General features: G+C 27.7%; 1 protein-coding gene and 1 pseudogene across 9 annotated transcripts; both read right to left on the bottom strand.

The window, feature by feature from the left end:
• Positions 1-484: 484 nt before the first annotated feature.
• Positions 485-18,288, bottom strand: LOC145197036 (ubiquitin-like modifier-activating enzyme ATG7). Of its 8 annotated transcripts, none has more exons than XM_090079584.1 (19): positions 18,015-18,288; positions 17,889-17,943; positions 10,528-10,648; positions 9,773-9,850; positions 7,638-7,751; positions 7,436-7,487; positions 7,235-7,326; positions 6,788-6,876; positions 4,329-4,450; positions 3,951-4,186; positions 3,705-3,863; positions 3,163-3,220; positions 2,822-2,952; positions 2,577-2,741; positions 2,378-2,493; positions 2,145-2,229; positions 1,976-2,056; positions 1,778-1,897; positions 485-1,038 (listed from the first exon to the last, which is right to left on the bottom strand). In XM_090079584.1, exons 1-19 carry the CDS (start codon positions 18,148-18,150, stop codon positions 994-996), a joined length of 2,055 nt encoding a protein of 684 aa, XP_089935710.1. In that variant the 5' UTR covers positions 18,151-18,288; the 3' UTR covers positions 485-993. The 8 variants fall into 8 exon arrangements, with proteins under 8 accessions (XP_089935710.1, XP_089935716.1, XP_089935709.1 ...); XM_090079583.1 differs by lacking the exon at positions 485-1,038 and adding an exon at positions 1,105-1,459; XM_090079585.1 differs by lacking the exon at positions 485-1,038 and adding an exon at positions 1,105-1,386.
• On the bottom strand, positions 10,855-12,830 carry LOC149892118 (uncharacterized; annotated as a pseudogene). Its single transcript, XR_016450288.1, has one exon. The product of XR_016450288.1 is annotated as an uncharacterized LOC149892118 (transcript).
• Positions 18,289-18,501: the final 213 nt, after the last annotated feature.

Raw genomic sequence — 18,501 nt, 5'->3', positions numbered from 1 at the left:
AAACATATGGTATTGATATTTAAAATTGTGTGCCGGTCGGAAATACTTAAGCGAGCGCTCAAAATTTAAATAATTAAGCACCTTGCTAAACCTGCTGCCAGATAAATCAGCCTATTCAGTTGACTCTATATTTTTATGCTTTAATAATTTTAAAATGGTTGAAAATAATATTGAGTTATTACTTTTCCTCAGTTAATCAGACGGAATGTTTTTTTAAAGTAAATTATGTATAGATTTTAAACATGTTTCGTATCCCAGATTCAACTTTTAAAATAGTTTATAATACAGATAAATAACACTTTTCCAATTCTGACGATCATTTTTCAGTTTTAAGAAGTATTTTAGTCATAATTTTTTATAGTTTAAAAAAAAAAAAGAAAAAAAAAAGCGCATTGTTTTTAAGTTTCTAATAAAACTATCTTTCCAATGTCATTTAGGTTTTCCATAAAAAGGGACTGAGATAATAGTTTGAATGACGAGTATCTAAAGGTTTATCAATTTTATTTTGTATACCTTTTTATGTCGTTTATTTTAATTTTTACAACATTATTCTTACTAAAATTTCCGATACAAGATTTGTCTACCCATCTGCCTAGATTGAGTTTTTGGGTAAGTTTAACATTATCTCCTTTTCTTTTTTTCCTAAAGACGCCCATAGAACGTTCCATAGATTGAATTTTTTTCTCTTTTTCTGCTTTTGTTTTCATTCTCTCCATGAGCATTTTGTAAGGTACTTTCTGGGTTTTAAATTTTCGCGCACCCAAATGCTCAGCATACCTTTGCATGCTCTTTTTTTGTTCCTTTTTTGTAAATCCCGTAATTCCGAACTCTTTAACTTCGCGTGCTATTGTCACAAAGTTTGTTTTTTCATTAATAGAATTCTGGTCTGTATTTTGAAGTTTCCGCTTTAACGATTTATTACTGAAACTTTTTAACGCACGATTGGTTTCTCTGAAGACTGTGACTTTTGGTTCTCGTCTAATACTTGTGGGTTTAATTTCTTTTTTTTCTTCGCTCATTTTTAAATTTTTTTTTCAGCTAAATTTTAAAAAAAAAAAATTCTTAATTTTTTTTGTAGATACTTAAGTGAAATAACAAAATATAAAGAATATTTTATTTAAAAGACTTCAAAGCAAAAAAATAAACGTACAAATTTCTTAAAATATAATTTTCATAGTGTTCAGGCGTAACAATGAAATAGTCACGTATGTTTCAAAAAAACTTTAAAATCTAACTTTAAAAACTACAGTTTTATAAAACTTTGAAGTAATTAAAAAAAGAGAAAAGAAATATCCATTTTAATTGTTTTAAATGTAGCCAAATTGTCAACCATCAACTTTTTTCATCCGATAACTACATTGCTTCATCGTCGTCTAGGAACCATATCTATCAAGAAGAATATATGAAATCAGTTCTCGACTGAATTGTTTTCGTCATCAGTATCAGTAAGTTGCGCAACCTGAACAAGCGAGACAAAGATCCACTTTACAGACAAAAAGATAAGTAATGCGTCAGTTTAACGATATTACTCAACATTATGAAAGACTAAATGTTATTGACGGTCAAAGAGTCTGGAAAAACGGAAAAACCGTAGGCGTTTCTGTTTCCAACATATCACAATATATGTATATTCCAAAAATAGAATCTTCAAAATAACTTTTTTAAAACAATAAAAACAATAAATTAAAAGTCAATGAACTCATTAACAAAAAAGTTGGGTATGGGAAAGAAACAGAAAATTGATAAACGTCTGAAATATTGTTTTAATGCAACTTACTTCTGAGTCGTTTATTGCATTGTGGAGTTCCGTTAAACCAGTCACATCTTCTAAATATTTTGGTAAATTGAATACTTTGCGTAGGAAACCGAACCCTTCTTCTTCATAAGCTTTTAGAACCTAAAAGGTTGCATTTTAAAAATTTCATTGACTATGAAAAAAGATAATAAAAAAAAAAAACGACAATCAAAGACTTACTATAGGAGAGCAAGCTGTACATTTATCAAAAGCACGACATGCTGGCAGTACGATGTGAAAACGAGATAAAAAACAACGAATCTAAAAAAAAAAACAGTGATCAATCCTCAAGTATATCGCTTACTTATTTGATTAATGAGACAACGAGTTAAGTAACCGATAAGACTACCTGATGTGGAATTATACCAATAGGTGTTTCAAATTCTGCTTCTAGATGATTTTCATTAGCACTTGTTTCTGCTGGAGCTGAGTCACTAAATTTTAAAAAATAATATAATTTTTTTTATTGGATATTTTTTCAAAACTTCAAATAAAAATTCTAGTGAAGGAAAAAATAAATAAAAAGAAACATTAAGAATATTTGATTTATATCATAGCTAAAAACATTTGATATCAGGCTACCCTAAAGGATGCTGAAGCAAAGAAACTAAAAGCTCTACAGCTAACGCGCTAGCCATCATTGATACGCCTGGTCTAGATACAGTGCATTGTTGATCGAGCGTGCGGTCTGCAGTGGACTGAGAAAACAATATAAGCATTAAACAAAATAGAAAATATCTGAGATAAATTTCTTTATTGTAAAAATAAAAATTGGTCTTACGTTTCCTGGAGCAACAACATCATTGCAGAAATAGCAACCCAAGTGCTCACCAGGTATTCGAACAGTTTTCGAATTTAGATCGTTGTACTTTTGAGAGGACAAACGCTGACTCCCATGCCGCATCACTAAAAATGTGTCAAATCCCAAAGCAGCATTGATCAATATCTAAAAACGTTTAATTTTGCTCAACTCTCCAAAAACAAAAATTAAATATTTAGTAAAAAATAAAACATTTTTGAAAGTACCTTTCTTTTAGAGGCAGCAATAACTGATGGCAACCATCTACTTTCACGAGAGTCCATTAGAAGAAAAATTGCATCATGTTGTGCAATCAATTCTTCAAGAGTTGCAACATCATTTTGGACAGATTTTTCATCTTTTTTAAAAAATAAAAAAATAGAGAAAACTAGAAAGATAATTTACTTAAACAATTTAAACGTGATGGTAAAAAACTATAGACTTATGACGAAAAATAAATAACAGTAAAAAATGTGCTCTAGCGGGTGATCATCGCTTAAATTTTCTGTTTCTATGCTATACCTTAAACTAAATTTTTAAAAATTTTAAAGACACACAAAAAAGATACCTTTCTCAGAGAGTGCATGGCCAGGCATAGGTATATTTAAATGCAAACCAAAAGCATCCTAGGATGAAGATATTTGAGATTAAATTATATTTCTTTTCCTTCTTATAAATCTGCACCAATTTCTTGTTATTTTGATTGTGGATTCTTTCTGTTTAAAAAATCGTTTTTTTCCTGAGATTACTTCACCTTTTACGATTTAAACGAAAACTTTTATTTCAACTAACATACTATATAAACCCTCATGAAGTAATATGTAAAAATTCCTTTTACAAAATAATGATGCATTTCCCCAAAATATGTAATCTCTTCTACATAAAATAAGAGCCTTTATTTCAAGGTGATGCAATTATAAATGATGTTCAAAAGATTATAAAAAATACTGCTATTTAAAAAATGAAGAAGTTTAGTATTTCATATTTCACCAGTAAATTTTACTTGTTTTCAAATTTCACCAGTAAAAATTAAAATAAAGTTTGAAGAATATCAGACCTCGTTGTAATTTACTAGTAGATATGGAAACATTAAACCAATTTGTTGCTTACCACTCCAGGGAACACTCTTTTTAAAGAGTCAGCAGCTGCTTGTGCTTTAGACTTTCCACCATCTAAACAATCCTCAAATAGGAAGAGTGTTTGACGGACAGGATTTGAGAATGAAACTCTTGAATTATCAACAAACGTAATCTTTTGTACTCCCCATGCCTTGAAAGTATAAGTGTTAATGCAACAAACATAACTCAGAAACTTTATTTTGCAGCAAACCTTACTATAAGAGAAAAATAATATTACCAATAGTGACCTTGCAACATTACAGCCTAAAGTGCCTGACCCTAATAGCAAACATTTTGTTGACTTTATCTTTTCTAAATTTAAGTCAGGCACTAATCTCCAACGCATCAATTTCAAATTTAAATCTACAGCTGATTCTGCAAGCTTTAAAGGATCCATAGTGGCACTGAGATTTACCATTCTTGGGCCCATTTTACCACGCTGGTTTTTTTCCCACCCAATAACATCAACAATTTCTAAACATAAAACTAGCATTGGATTTTATTCAATACAAAAAAGATTTGCTAAATTTTAATTTGTAATTTTAATACCACATTATATCATATAAAGAACAACTTTATCACTAAAAGGTTGTAAAAGGAAAAGCCTTCTTTAAACCTTCCATATTAACTTCTGGCAAGTAAACTATTTCAAGAACCAAACTATGTTTAATATCACGCCTGCCTTCACGCACTCGATCTCGATAACAAACCACAGATAAATGTTTGATTGAAGATCTTCTACAAAAAATTAAATATGATAACAATTATGTTACACTTTTACTGACTTCAACTCTCAACTATGTAACTCTTAGGTTTGTAACTATATGTAACTCTTAGGTTTGTTAAAAACTGTTTTAAATTTTTGTTCTCTAATCAGTTAAAAGTACTAATACTTCAATAAGTATAAAAAAAATACTTTGAAATGGTATAGAAATAAACTTCTTTTGTAAATTGAAAACTTTGATTTTGCCAGCACATAATTTCTAATGGATAATAATAAGTTGAAGAACTCAATTTGTAATTGATAACTATAATTATAAAAAAATCTTGAAAAAATCACAAAGTTTGGATGGTGTTTTATCTAGCAATCTTCATTGAAAATTGCCATTTGAATGTTTTGAAAGTTTTTATATTACAAAAGTTTTGTTGTTGCATTCATTAAAACATGAACAGTGCTATAAAGCAAAAAAAAAGGGACAAATTAGTAAATGAAAAACATAAATGTTGCAAATATAAAATTCTTTTTAATAAAATCACAATCATTCATATTTTTAGTGTTTTCACTTTCTTTTTTTTAAAGCAACATTACTCATTTTTTTCAATTGAAGAGCATTTTTCCAAAAAAATTCCATTTTTATAATTTTGAGATAATCAAGGTTCTTTCTGAAAAAAACAATTTCTCTTTTCTTTTAGTTAATAACATCCAAATTTTTTATTAAAAATTAAACGTTTGTAAACCTTTGATTGTTACAAACCAGTTATTTAGCACTTTAATGTTTATCAGCCAAAGCTTGTGAAATAGTTTTAGCTGATCATTCAGCAATTTACTAGGTATTTTAGCCTTTTGTCTTTAATTGGTAGTTTTGTCTTTAATTAGTTCTATTTCAATTATTAAGTCTTTTAAATAACTAAATACAATATATAGAGTAATTATTATGATATATTAATGTGTATATATATTAAGATGAGCCAATCTGAATCTCTCACTCAGTCTTTAATAGAAATTTCAATAAAGCAACAACAATAATATGAGGATCTTTTAACTTAATAACATTTTTATCTTTTTATTCAATATTTGTACTAAAAAAAATTATTAAGCCTAAAATAATAATTAAAAACTACTTGAAAACAGCAGATAACAAGACCATATACAAGTATGGTTTGTATGGAAAATAATTTTTGACAAAAATGAAGCAAATGAAATTTATAAAAGACAACATTAAAAACATTTTGGCAATATATTAGAGCATAAATACTAGCACTTAACAAATATGCTAAATGGTCATACTTATCTTTGAAGTCTTAACAAATAAGATTCAAAATTATCAATCTGAACTTCTTCTTTTTTTATTTTAACATTACCATGTAAAACATAAGATATAATATACTTGTTATTACAAACCGCATCATTGTCTTTAAGTTTTTTAACTTTGTTATTTGGTGTCAAACTGACATCATTTTTAAGGGTAAAAATGTGTTTTCCTTTTTTCTAAAAAAACATTGTTGGCTCAGCATTGTATACAGTGTGTATTGTCAGAGCTATCTGGCAGCAGCTTGCAGGACTTTCAATCCACACTGCATGCCAGATAGCTCTTTAACCTCATTGAGGAAAATGTGGTCATAAACTGCTGCCAGATAGTTCTGGCAGCAGTCATTACCACATTTGCCTCAATGAGGTTGAAGTCAATAATAGAATTAATAATCTGCTTATCTATAAAACTCTGTCTAAATCCACCTCTAGTTTGTTTAGTAGCACAACTTTCATTTTTTGCATAGTTGCACAGTACTATGCAAAAAAAGGTCTTGGACTACAGTTCTACTAAAGCCACCAATATCAGGAAAACAACAATGAAATGCAATTAAAACAAGAAAAGCTCTTTGGTTTAAAATTTTATTACACAAGATTTTTCATAAACTTAAACAACTGATACAATTTTTACTTAAGGAATTTAATTTTTTTTTTAGTGATACTGGATTTTAGATTGATTAAAAAAAAGCATCATATAAACTTTTTTCTAATTTTTATACTGCATAACTTTATAAAAAAAAATTATGGATTGTTAATAATACCAACAACACTTTTTTTTTGTTGAAATTAAAAAATAGCAAACTATTCCAATTTAAAAATGACAACCACCAATAAAGAATTTTAAAAATACTTTTCTTGATGTTGTAGAGAAATTTATGTAAAGTTTTTTTCTAAACATATTGTGTTGACTATTTCAATTATTTCATTTTGTGTTCAAAGATAAGCATTATAACTATTTTTTTTTTAAATTTATCATTTTTATCCTAAAGATTAGCAACAATTCAGCAATATAGTAATAGAAAGAAAAACCCATTTTGATTAAATACTTTTGATAAGATACACAAGTTAGGAGATTTCGCAATGGCCATCCTGGATGTTCAGGGATTGTTGAAGGGTCAGAAAAACCAAGAATAACCTAAAATAAATTCAAAAACTCATACCTGCAAAGAAATCATAGAGTAAAAACTCTACTTGGAACAACAAATTTGTTCTTTTAAAGGTTTTTGATAGAATTGAAATAAGCATTTGTGAATTAGTAGTGTGAAAAGCAAAACAAAGAACCATTTTGTATCTTTTTTAAACAACAAGATTTTGATAGATGTTTATAGTATGCATATAACTTATCCCCAGGTTTATCAGAAATTATTCAAAAATTAAAAATTCATTATGGACTATGGTAACTTTTTTCTTTTTTTGTAATAAAATCACAGATAAATTTTTAACAAACTTTTGACAGAAGCTAGTTAAAATGAAAAATACTTAAAATTACTAACATTTACAGTTCCCTCATAAAAGTTATCCCAATCTGAGAGTAAACCTGCAATAAAATTTGTTCCCTCTTGTTTTAAGATGAATGCAAAAGGATCTAAAAATATTGTTGAACATTATCATAATGTCATCCTCCTCCTCCTCTTCCTCAATCATCATTATTAATAATCATCATTTGTCACTTTGAAAAATAAGAACTAACAAACCATGCCCAAGCCTTTCTTTTAAAGTGTCATATGCTTTTTCCAAGCAATAAATCTAGAAATGAAAAATATTTGAAAGAGTCATAAAATTAATGGCTAGTTTACAAAATGAATTTATAAAAAGAATGTAAATAAAAAAAAAATTATAAAAAAAAATGTAAATAAAAAACAGTTAATCAAAAAGTTTCAAAAGAAATAGACTTACTTCACTTTCATTATATTTTGAAATGATAGGATTTATAGAGATAACATTAATATTCTCTTTCAAGTTTAATGCTGGAAAAGCAAACCAATAGTAAAAATCATAACGCTTCAAATCCTGAAGAATGATTAAAAAGTTAATGAACAAAAATATTTACTTCCTTTTAAAATTCAAAAACTTAGACTATTTCATTTACAATTTAATCACCAATCAATCACTAAACTATGTTAAGATAATATCTTTACATTGACATTATGACTTTAGAATGATACTATATGATACTAAAATACTAATATAGTATCTTAAGATAATACTTTAGTAATGATCAGTATTTGATGGGTGATCGTTATTTGAACTCTAGAGTACTATTATTTGTTAAAAGCTACAGTTTAAAGCAGTGTTTCTTAAAATGAGGCCCATGCCCATAGGGATGTAAAATTTTAATTTTATTGAATTTCTTCAGTGACCAATTCAATTTTTAAATATTGAAAATTCTATTTATGTTATTTATATTTATTATCATTGGGATGGCAGAAGAAATTTAGGTATACCCAACACAATTTTAAGACCACATTAGTTTAAGTTATTAATGGCAACAACTAGTAAAAATAAAATACTAAAACCGCTTAGTATTTAAAAAAATAAAAAGTTTGTTAAAATGTTTTTTATTTTTAAACAACAAAATTTTAAGATCATTTTAGTTTTTTTCTTAACTAATTGTGAATTGGTCCAACATTTTTTTAAATTTAATTCTATTTGGCATTGATTAAGATTTTTTAATTCATTTAAGGTTATTCCATCCCAGCATTCCTTCATTTTTTCTTTTAACTCATTAAATTAAATTGATATCCGTTTGCATAAAACAAACAAATTAAACTGCTCCATATGTTTTTGATATGATTTAAGTCCAGGCTATTTAGGAGACCATTGTAAAATACTAATTCTCTTTGTTTGTAAGCAACTTTTTGTATGATTTGAGCTACGGATGCATCCTGTTGAAAAATCGGGGTTTTGCTACTTATTTTTTTTAAAGCAAGGTAACAAACTTTCTTTAAGTAGTTCTGTATAGTCTTTAGAACCTAGAGTACCTTTAACACATTTCTTGATCTTCCTCTACTTCCAAAAGCTGTCCAAACCAACAAAACTACCACCTTTTTTAAATCATGCCAATAATACTGATAACCATTAGGCCCAAGTTGAACTTTTTTTCATCAGACCATACAACATCATTCCAATCTAACCTTGCTTCAATACAATTTCTAGCAAACTTAAGTTTAGTTTCTCTTGGTCTTTGAGTAATTGCTGCTTTTTTAAAATCTCTTACGATTAGGTAATGGATTTGAATTGATTACTCGCTGAATAGTTCGAACACATGCAGCTAATGATATATCACTTTTTATCTTCTCAGCTGTGATTGTTGAACTGCTTAGTAACTTAAAAATTGCTTGTTGAGCCTGTTTATTATCTTTTTATCTTGTCTTCTTAAACACATTTCAAATATAATTTTTATGATTAGTAATAATTACACTTATATTTATACACACATATTTTATACACACATAATATACTTATATTTATACACATATAATTACACTTATCTTACACTAATCTCTTACACTTAAGTTCTTTGAATAAAGAGCATCAATTTTACCATGCTCATAATCAGTATTGTCTTTTGCTTTACCCATTTTTTAAATTAAACAAAATAATCCAAAACAAGTATAAATCTAAAAATTCAAGACAAATTCAATTTATACAAAAATAATTTAGAGAAAAATTCAATTAATACAAAAATAATTTAGAGAAAAATTCATTCTAAAATGTTTTTAAAAACTAAGTGGTTTTAAAATTTTCTCGTTTTAAAAATATTCATTATTTCAATTTTTTTCTTTTTTCTTTCTTCATGTATATAAATAAGCTATTATTTATTAGAATAATAACTTGAAATAAGAATGTAAATAATTGATTAATAGAGAAAATATAAATTTTTATGAAGTGGTCTTAAAATTTAGACACATAGTATATGTTAAACCAGGAATTGTTGTTACAAAGGTCTTTTATCTCCTAAATAAATTATCAAACTTTGATGAGGTTGATTATGAGAAAGTACAAAACATTTTTTATAACAAATGTCATACAGCAAATGTCAGCAGCAGAAACCTGTTGAGTAGACTTGGATTTTTGAAAGCTGCTCCAGACTTTATATCTTCAATTAACTACATATAAAAATTAAAATAAAAACAACATGATGATTAATAACCAGATTATAAAAATATAATTAGATTTAAATAGAAAAACCCATAATAAAATCAGTTTTAAAATATTAACTAAATTGTACATTAAAACTGCCACCTCCCCAACCTTCATAACCCAACACAAAAAAGCTCCACATTTCCTTTATACAAAACTCAAAATACAAGAAAAGAAGTTTGCAAAAAACTAGATAATGTACCCAGAACAGATTTCTTTAAATAAAATGTCTTAAAAAAGATTGGATAGAACCTTCTCAATTTATCAATTTAAACATTTTTTGAATGCTTTACTGCAGATATACCAAAAGATAAAAATTTTACACAACTTTAAGTGCAAAAACACTTATGCGAACTTATTCTTGTGATAATAAAAAATAATAAAAAACAAAGTGTAAATACCTATATCAGCTTCTTGAAAAAAACTAAACTTGCAATAATTTATATATTTAGACATAGAAAGTTATAAAATTCTATTCATCAAGAACTTTTTAAACTAATGTAAAGTTTAGGTTTTATAAATTTCAGAAAAAATGGTCTTAAAAGAAAAATGAAAAATTTGTACTTAATTTGTTGTTGATGGAAAAACTAAATGCTGATGCTTAATCTAACAAAAATTAAAGTCATAATAAAAGATAAATTACCTGTTTAGCAGCATCCAGAAGTAAGGTTTTCTTGTTACAAATTTTAAAATCTTCCACAGTATTTTTGTTTATCAATAAACCTGGGCAATCAAACGATCGAGGAACATGATGAATAGATTTACTAAAAGCAATAAATTATGCACATTAAAAAATATGTAAAATATATAAGTTTCAAGGTTCTGAATATATAAAATGTATCCTTTACATACATACATACATACATACATACATACATACATACATACATACATACATACATACATACATACATACATACATACATACATACATACATACATACTAGGGTGTGTTGATTTTGGATTTTTTTTTTTTTATAATTGGGGTGTTACTAAAAGTTGCAGAATTTCATGGAGAATCCATATCTGGTTTTAAAACTTGAATTAAAAAAAAATTTCCTTAGGTGATTTGCCTTTTTATATTTCAATAAAGTTTTGACCTGGTTTCTCAAGAAAACCCAGCTTTTATTCAAATATAAATGAGCATTTTTTAAAGTTATCATATATATGTTTGGGATATAAACATTGATTAAAAATAATTTTGATGTGAATAGTTTTTCCTTAAGAATTTGTATAAAATTCAAAATGAGATATTTACTTTGAATTTAAATTTTTACATACATTTTTATCTAAAAAAATATTTTTCAGCAATTTTTCAAATACTGTTTGGCTCAATAACTTTATTGGTATTGATGTTAGAAAAATAACAAGAAATTTTTTTTTCTTTTTAAAGTAAATAAAGTTTTAAATATCAAAATGTTATAAATTCACTACAAAAATATTTCTATCAAACTTTCAAGATCTTGTTTACTATTATTTTTAGACATAAACTTTTTATTTGCCTCTTGATTTTGTACAAATCTATCTCTCTTTTCATGAGTATACACTCTACTTAAAGCTTCTGTAACTTGCTTCACACAATGTTCGATAGATTGCCCGTGACATGGCCAATTTGGCACCAGCATAGGTTTTGATAAAAACTCATTGATATCAGAAGTTGTTAGAGAGGTAGTTAGGACTGGTTCATAAACTGGTGATTCCCATGAAATCAGGTCTAACAATTTTTCAGCATTAAAGTTCAGAATAGGAGTCTTTCTTGGTCTGGGGGATGAATCACCTTTTTGTAGATCCTCATTTCCAGTACCTCTAATATCTTTTATTTTCTTAACAGCTACACTTCTATCCTCTTCAGTACTAGAACACAACAATGTTTGAATTAAACACTCACTGAAATAAAACCAAGCTGATCTTTGAATAGATGGCAATACTATTTTAACAACATTTTCTTTTTGGAATTTGAGTTGTTGCATTTGGTAAAGTACATGTTTAGGACCTTCAATCCAAGAATGTTCAACTTTGATCTTAAACCAACAAGGAAAAATAAACACCCACTATGAACTTGGTGATAGATCTTAAATTTTCTAAATCTTTACCTTGAATGTCATGTTTAGATATCCATATTCTACATATTCTGTTAGCAGTAGTAAACCATCTTGAATGTAAAACAGGCCCAATTTGTAATAAATGAAGTTTTGGTGGTAAAATACCATTACTAATGGCACAGACATAACCATAAATTGATCTGGAGATAAGTCATTTATTTTATCATCCAGACAAATAAGTGGATTACCAATTTTAATAGTTTCAAATGATGGATTTATATCTAGATCAGCAGCCAGATCAAGCATGGATCCAATAACACCAGACCATTTATTGCTAGATTTTGTTTCACCATCTAAGTTGGTTATAAGATGCCTTAGTGGCAACTCATAAGCCAAATAAGTTTTTTCCCTAATTTTATTTCTATATGTTTCTTGACTCCACCCTCCCAACCAGTGTTAACATTTGTAGAGTCTCCACCAACAGCTTTCAAAGATTAGTCAATACCTCTCGCAGTCAACCATTCAACAATATTATTTGCTATTATATCTGCATGCTTAAGACTTTTTGTTGCTTTCTCAGGAGTAAAGTGAAATAAATACTTTCCTCCAGATTCCATACAACAGAGTAATGCTCTTCACAGTTACTGGATATTTTGCATTTGAACCATCAAGTTCAGTCATTTGTTTGGTTTGATCAATTCTCCCATCAAAAAATATGCACTTCTCTATTTTTTGCTATATTGTCAAAATCTTTATTAAGCTCAGAAACAATTTCTTCTTGCACTCTAAAAACTTTACAATGGTCAATAACTAAATTTTTATCATCAGATGTTATTAATCCTACATCAATAAGTGATATTAAGTGATATGTGACAAAGTTATATTTGTGTTGTAAAAAAATTATTTAACTTATATTAAGTTAAATAATTTTTTTACAACACAAATATAACTTTGTCACATCGTTTGTAAGTCTGTTTTTTTTAACTGACAATATTGTGCAGTAACCTCTTCATTCTGTTTCAAAGAAAGTGAAAACTGCTTATACTTCCAAAAAAATTAAAATCACCTAAGCAAATATTTTTCTGATTTAAAAAATGAAATCAGATTTCGATTCTCTATAAAAGTTCACAACTTTTACTTATACCCCAAATTTTACTTATCTTTTTTTTTTAAAAAAAGTCTGAAATCGACACACCCTAATACACACATACAAACATGCATGCATGCATACATACATACATACACACATACACACATACATACATACATACATACATACATACATACATACATACATACATACATACATACATACATACATACATACATACATACATACATACATACATACAATACATACATTAGTCAGTTTTTATGCAACAACATTCTGTTAGAGGTCAAATTGGGGGCATTTAAAGTTTTGTAATCAACTTTTAGGTCAATCAAACCAATCAAACTAAAGTTAAGGCAAAGCATATACTCTTAGTAAAGCATATACCTCATTTTTACACAAAAATCTGATTTTTGATATTTAAATTTTAAAAACTGAGAAATAAATCAAGACGAAAAGTCATACTAAGTTTATATATGGGCTAACTCAGTAGAAAATCATAGCGATAAAAATTTTACTTAAAAAGGTGAAAAATGATTTAAACTAATATACTTTAGTCAGGTCATTTTTTGACTTTTGAATTTTTATTGGGGCACACAACTTTGGTTGTTCCCAAAGCTGTGTTACCAGGTCATTTGGTAACACATTCATGAATAAATTAGGATTATTTTAAAAATACACTGCAGGCCAAAAGTTTCCGGACACTTGATAATTTTTTATATAAAAAGCTAAAATCTATCCTGTATCATTAAATTAATCAATAATATTAATTTATAATACTTAAACTTACTAATTTTAAGTGTTTATGTAAGTTTGAGGTCAGTAATTAGGTATTACTGGCCTCAAACTTACATAAATAAGTTTTTTTTTTTAATTGCTTATTTTAACTTGATATATAGTGTTTAATTACTCTTAAGAGTTTGGTCTTGTTAAAGTTATTTATTTGTTGAAACATGAAGGAAATATTTATAATATAATGATATCCGACTAAAATGATTAAGAATATTTAGTTTTGTTTAGTTTTCATTTGGTATTAATGACGGTTGCATTAAAAAATCTTCAAAAAAATTTTTAAATTTTATAATTCGACTATTTAATTAAAAATATGGGTAAAAAACCTTCTTTAACGGTTGCAAAACGTTCTGAAATAATTACATTACATAAAGAAAGATATTCAGTTCGTGAAATTTGCAAAAAAGTACAAGTTGCCAGAAGTACTGTACAAGATACCATCAAACGATGGAAAGAAACAGGCATTTTTGAAGACAAAAAAAGATCTGGTAGAACACGGAAGACAACAAAAGCTGAAGATAATAGTATAATATTGATGAGTAAAAGAAATTAAAGACTTACGGCCCCGGAAATAACTTCAGGCTACAATAGGAGTTGTTCAAAATCTATTTCATTAACCACTACGAAACGACGTCTTAGACAAGCAGGACTTTCTGGCCGTATAGCGGTCAGGAAACCGTTGCTACGGATTGAAAATAAAAAGAAAAGGTTATAATGGGCTATAGACCACCAAAATTAGACAGAAGAAGACTGGGGAAAAGTACTATGGACCGACGAATCCAAATTTGAACTGTTTGGGTAAAGGCGTAGAATTTACATCAGAAGAACAACAAAAGAAAAAGTGATCCCAGAGTGTTTAGTGCCGACAATCAAGCATGGTGGTGGGTCAGTTATGGTATGGGGATGTTTTTCTTCAGCTAGTGTAGGTGACCTAGTTAAAATTGAGGGTATTATGAAAAAAGAACAATATAAAATAATTCTAGAAAACAATGCTATACCTTCTGGCTTAAGAACTATTGGTCGTGGTTTTGTTTTTATGCAGGACAATGACCCTAAACACACCTCAAAATTATGTAAGAATTATATAAAGGAACAAGAGGATAATGGTGCCCTCAAAATCATGACCTGGCCAGCCCAATCACCAGATTTGAACCCAATAGAGTTACTGTGGGAAGAATTGGACAGAAAGGTCAGACAAAAATGCCCAACATCCAAAGAGCACCTGTGGCAAATATTAGAAGAATCCTGGTTATCAATTACACCCGAAATAATAAATTAATTAATAAATAGGATGCCACGGATCGCAAAAAAAGTAATAAAAACTCGTGGGTTATTTTTTGACGAAAAGACAGTGTAATAAGAATAGTGTTCTTAGTATTTTTTTTATTTCATTTTTTGGCTTTTTTTTTTCTTAAATACTAACTATATGTATCTTTTAAAAAATAAATATGATATTTGAATTTTATTGAAATAATTATGGGAGTTTGAATTAAAAAATTAAACAAAATCCAAGTGTCCGGAAACTTTTGGCCTGCAGTGTCATATATCAACATTAGATACTGCAAAAATTTCTAAGAGTTTTTGGTTATCTGAACAGAAAAGAGCAGCCAAAGAGTAGAAAGCTTCTTGAGAATTAACAAAATTTTTATTTTGTTCTTGATGACAAATCCTACTTAATATTGTCTCACTCTACTCAGTCTGAAAACAATTGTTTTTACTCCAATGACAAAAACAATACACCAAATGATATAAAACTATTTTCAGTTAAAATTTGAAAAAAAGTAGTGCTGTATCCATTACTAATTCCAAGTAGGTTAGCTGTGAGTTACATGTTTTGGCCAGACTGAGCTTGCACTATGGTAAGCAAGTCCAGGAGTACTTCAAGAGTCAAAACATTAGCTAATGTGTAAGTCCAGCTAATTTGCTGAAGGCACAAACAATTGAAGATTTTGGAGGAAATTTAAAGAAAAAGGGTATGAAGGAAAGCCAAAAATTATGAGTTTGAAAAAATAAAAAAAATTCTTGCATTAATAAAATGGATTTGAGTGTTGTACAAAAGCATGCTGAGTGTGTGAAAAGACTTGACCACATTTGTCATTATGCAGTCAATTTCTTTTTGGAACTTGAAAATGTAGATATTTTTCTTTTTTTAACTTTTAAAAAATTTCAGAATTCCACTTTTTTGCTTACAAATATTCAGCACCTAATTTTCAGGTGTTTATAGTCTGATTTTAATGTTTGAGGTGTCTAAACAATCTCAAAAGAGTTTGGGTTACTGCCCAATACTTTGATTGTCTGAGGATATATTTCTTGTTAAATTGAGGTCTAACGATATTTAAATATTAGATCTCTAAACAGTTATTAATTTTGATTTGATAAATATTTATACTTAATTATCTAAATTTAAAAAAAAAAAAGTAATTAAAGAAGATTTAACAAGGAATTCTGAAATGCCCCGAAAAAATAAAAAATAGCCTACTAGAGAGCAGAAGTGTTTCTGGTAGAAAAAAATTAAATTACTAGAGACAAAGCAGAAGTGTTTCTGCTAGAAAAAATTAGGGAGATCTTCCCAAGATTCCCTTAAAAAACTCTGGAAAATGTCAGGTAATCCTTTAAATTCTTTTTTAACAATAAACACACTGTGTGAAACATTTATACGTGTCTCACTATTGACATATGTACACTTATACTACTTTTAACCCTATTTATAACCATGAAACTTATGTTGAATAGAACAAGATTTCAAAAAATGGTGAGCAGTTATTACAAGTTGAAGAGGTTTTGCAACAGGAACATCAAGATATTAAGTTAAGAACTCTTACAAGAACTGGTGTTGAATTAACAAAAATTCTGAAGAACTAATTAAGGAAATCAAGAAGGATAGGAAAAGGAATTCTGAAAAAGATGATAATACCTTGCTCTTGGATCAACTGGAAAAAGGATAAAGAAAATTGAAACAAATGATTAAAGATTTTCATGTGTTCTAAAAAGATTACAGAAGAAACCCTCAGAGCATTATTATGAAATTTAAAAATGTTAATAATTCTTATTTTTCTTCTTAAATGAGTTTTATTTAAAAAATAGAGAGAGAACTATATTTTACTTTTGCCTATATAATCTTAACTAGAGGCTCATCAAAACCCAATCTGTACTCTATTTCATAGTTTAGGCCTCAACTATGAAATAGAGTATTTTTCATACTCTATTTCATAGTTGAAACAGAATATGAAAAATACTCTATTTTTCATACTCTATTTCAAAACCCAATCTGTACTCTATTTCATAGCTGAGGCCTCACCTGTTGTCCCTTCCTGTAAATAAAGGATAATGCTGCAATTCCAGTCCTGTAAAAACAAGGACATGAGTAGATCAAAAAAGTTGAAAATTAGGAAAAAAAAGAGAAGAATTGAAACTCAAGATAAAAAGTCTTTACATATTGAAGAAAGATCACAAAAGGAAGTTGTCAAAACCATGGAGACTATATATAATTAGCCTATACCATTCATGTTTCTTCAAGTCCATTAACTCTATTTATCTATGTTGACATCTAGAAGTTAAATGACAATTATCTAGGGCTTGAAAAATAAGAAAAGTTAAAAAATAATAGATAAAAAAACATGGTTATTGAGTGCTATGAAAGTTTTTCAGCAATTTTATGAAACAAACTTAAAACAAAGTTTTTTTTTAAGCTAACAGATAAAAAAGAGAAAGGAAGGAAAAATCAAAATTTTAAAAAAAGATTCTCTTTCAAAGATGCAAACTTTAATTTTTCTTCCAGTTTAAGTCCTAGAAAAGAAACTTTAAACATTTTTATAATTTTTTTAAAAATATTTTTCTGTTGATAATTTTCTTAATAATGCCATGAGAGGGACTAAAAGAAACCTTTTTTCTAGATATTGGAGCACTAAAAAAATTGAGCAGCAAACCCTTGATAAGAATCATAGATAAACAATGACCATGGATAAGAATCATTACTTTGCAATAACCAGAAAAAAAATTGTTTAAAATATTTTGAATTTAAGAGGAATAAAAATTAAAAAATCCAAATAACACAACAACCTGATAAATGCAGAAAACTCTATGTTTAATCTACAAGCAAGACCTTCACGATCATCTAAATAAAAAAGGTTTTTGATAAAATCAATCTAAATAAACAATAATTTTTTTAAATGTTTAAAAACTTACTATTGACAAAAGAACCAATGATGTCTTTGGGTGTGTCATCTAATTTATATTCCTCAAGTTTGTTCTTAATAAGCTCATGCCAAAATCCAACATCTACAGCGCTTGAAAAAGCCACATACTGGAGTGTTGTAGGCATTTTCAATAAGGAAATAAATAGTTGTAACACAGTTACTGCTACAATATGTATTAAAAATGCAATTAATCTAAAAAAGACCACTCCTCAATCATCACTCTCTTGTTCAATTAACACTATAGCCTTCAATCATCACTAAATCAATTAAATACTTACAAATCCATACTTATTCTTGTATTTTAAGTGGTAACATAATGTACATAAAATACAAACTTTAAAAAATAACCTGTCATAAAATTACCTCATCTTTAACAAGTAAAATTGAGACTTACTATATACTTTGTTTCTTAGTCACAGAATTTACACAAAACTCATAAACCAATAGAAATGGTTTTCACCGTTGATTAATACAAC

The sequence above is a fragment of the Hydra viridissima genome, unplaced genomic scaffold (assembly GCF_058129835.1).
Source record: "Hydra viridissima isolate aposymbiotic clone 2 unplaced genomic scaffold, HvirCarnegie_v1 scaffold_2, whole genome shotgun sequence".
NCBI classification, from domain to species: Eukaryota; Metazoa; Cnidaria; class Hydrozoa; order Anthoathecata; family Hydridae; genus Hydra; species Hydra viridissima.
The sequence above is the reverse complement of the archived record's forward strand: the minus strand, read 5'-3'. Positions and strand labels throughout refer to the sequence as shown.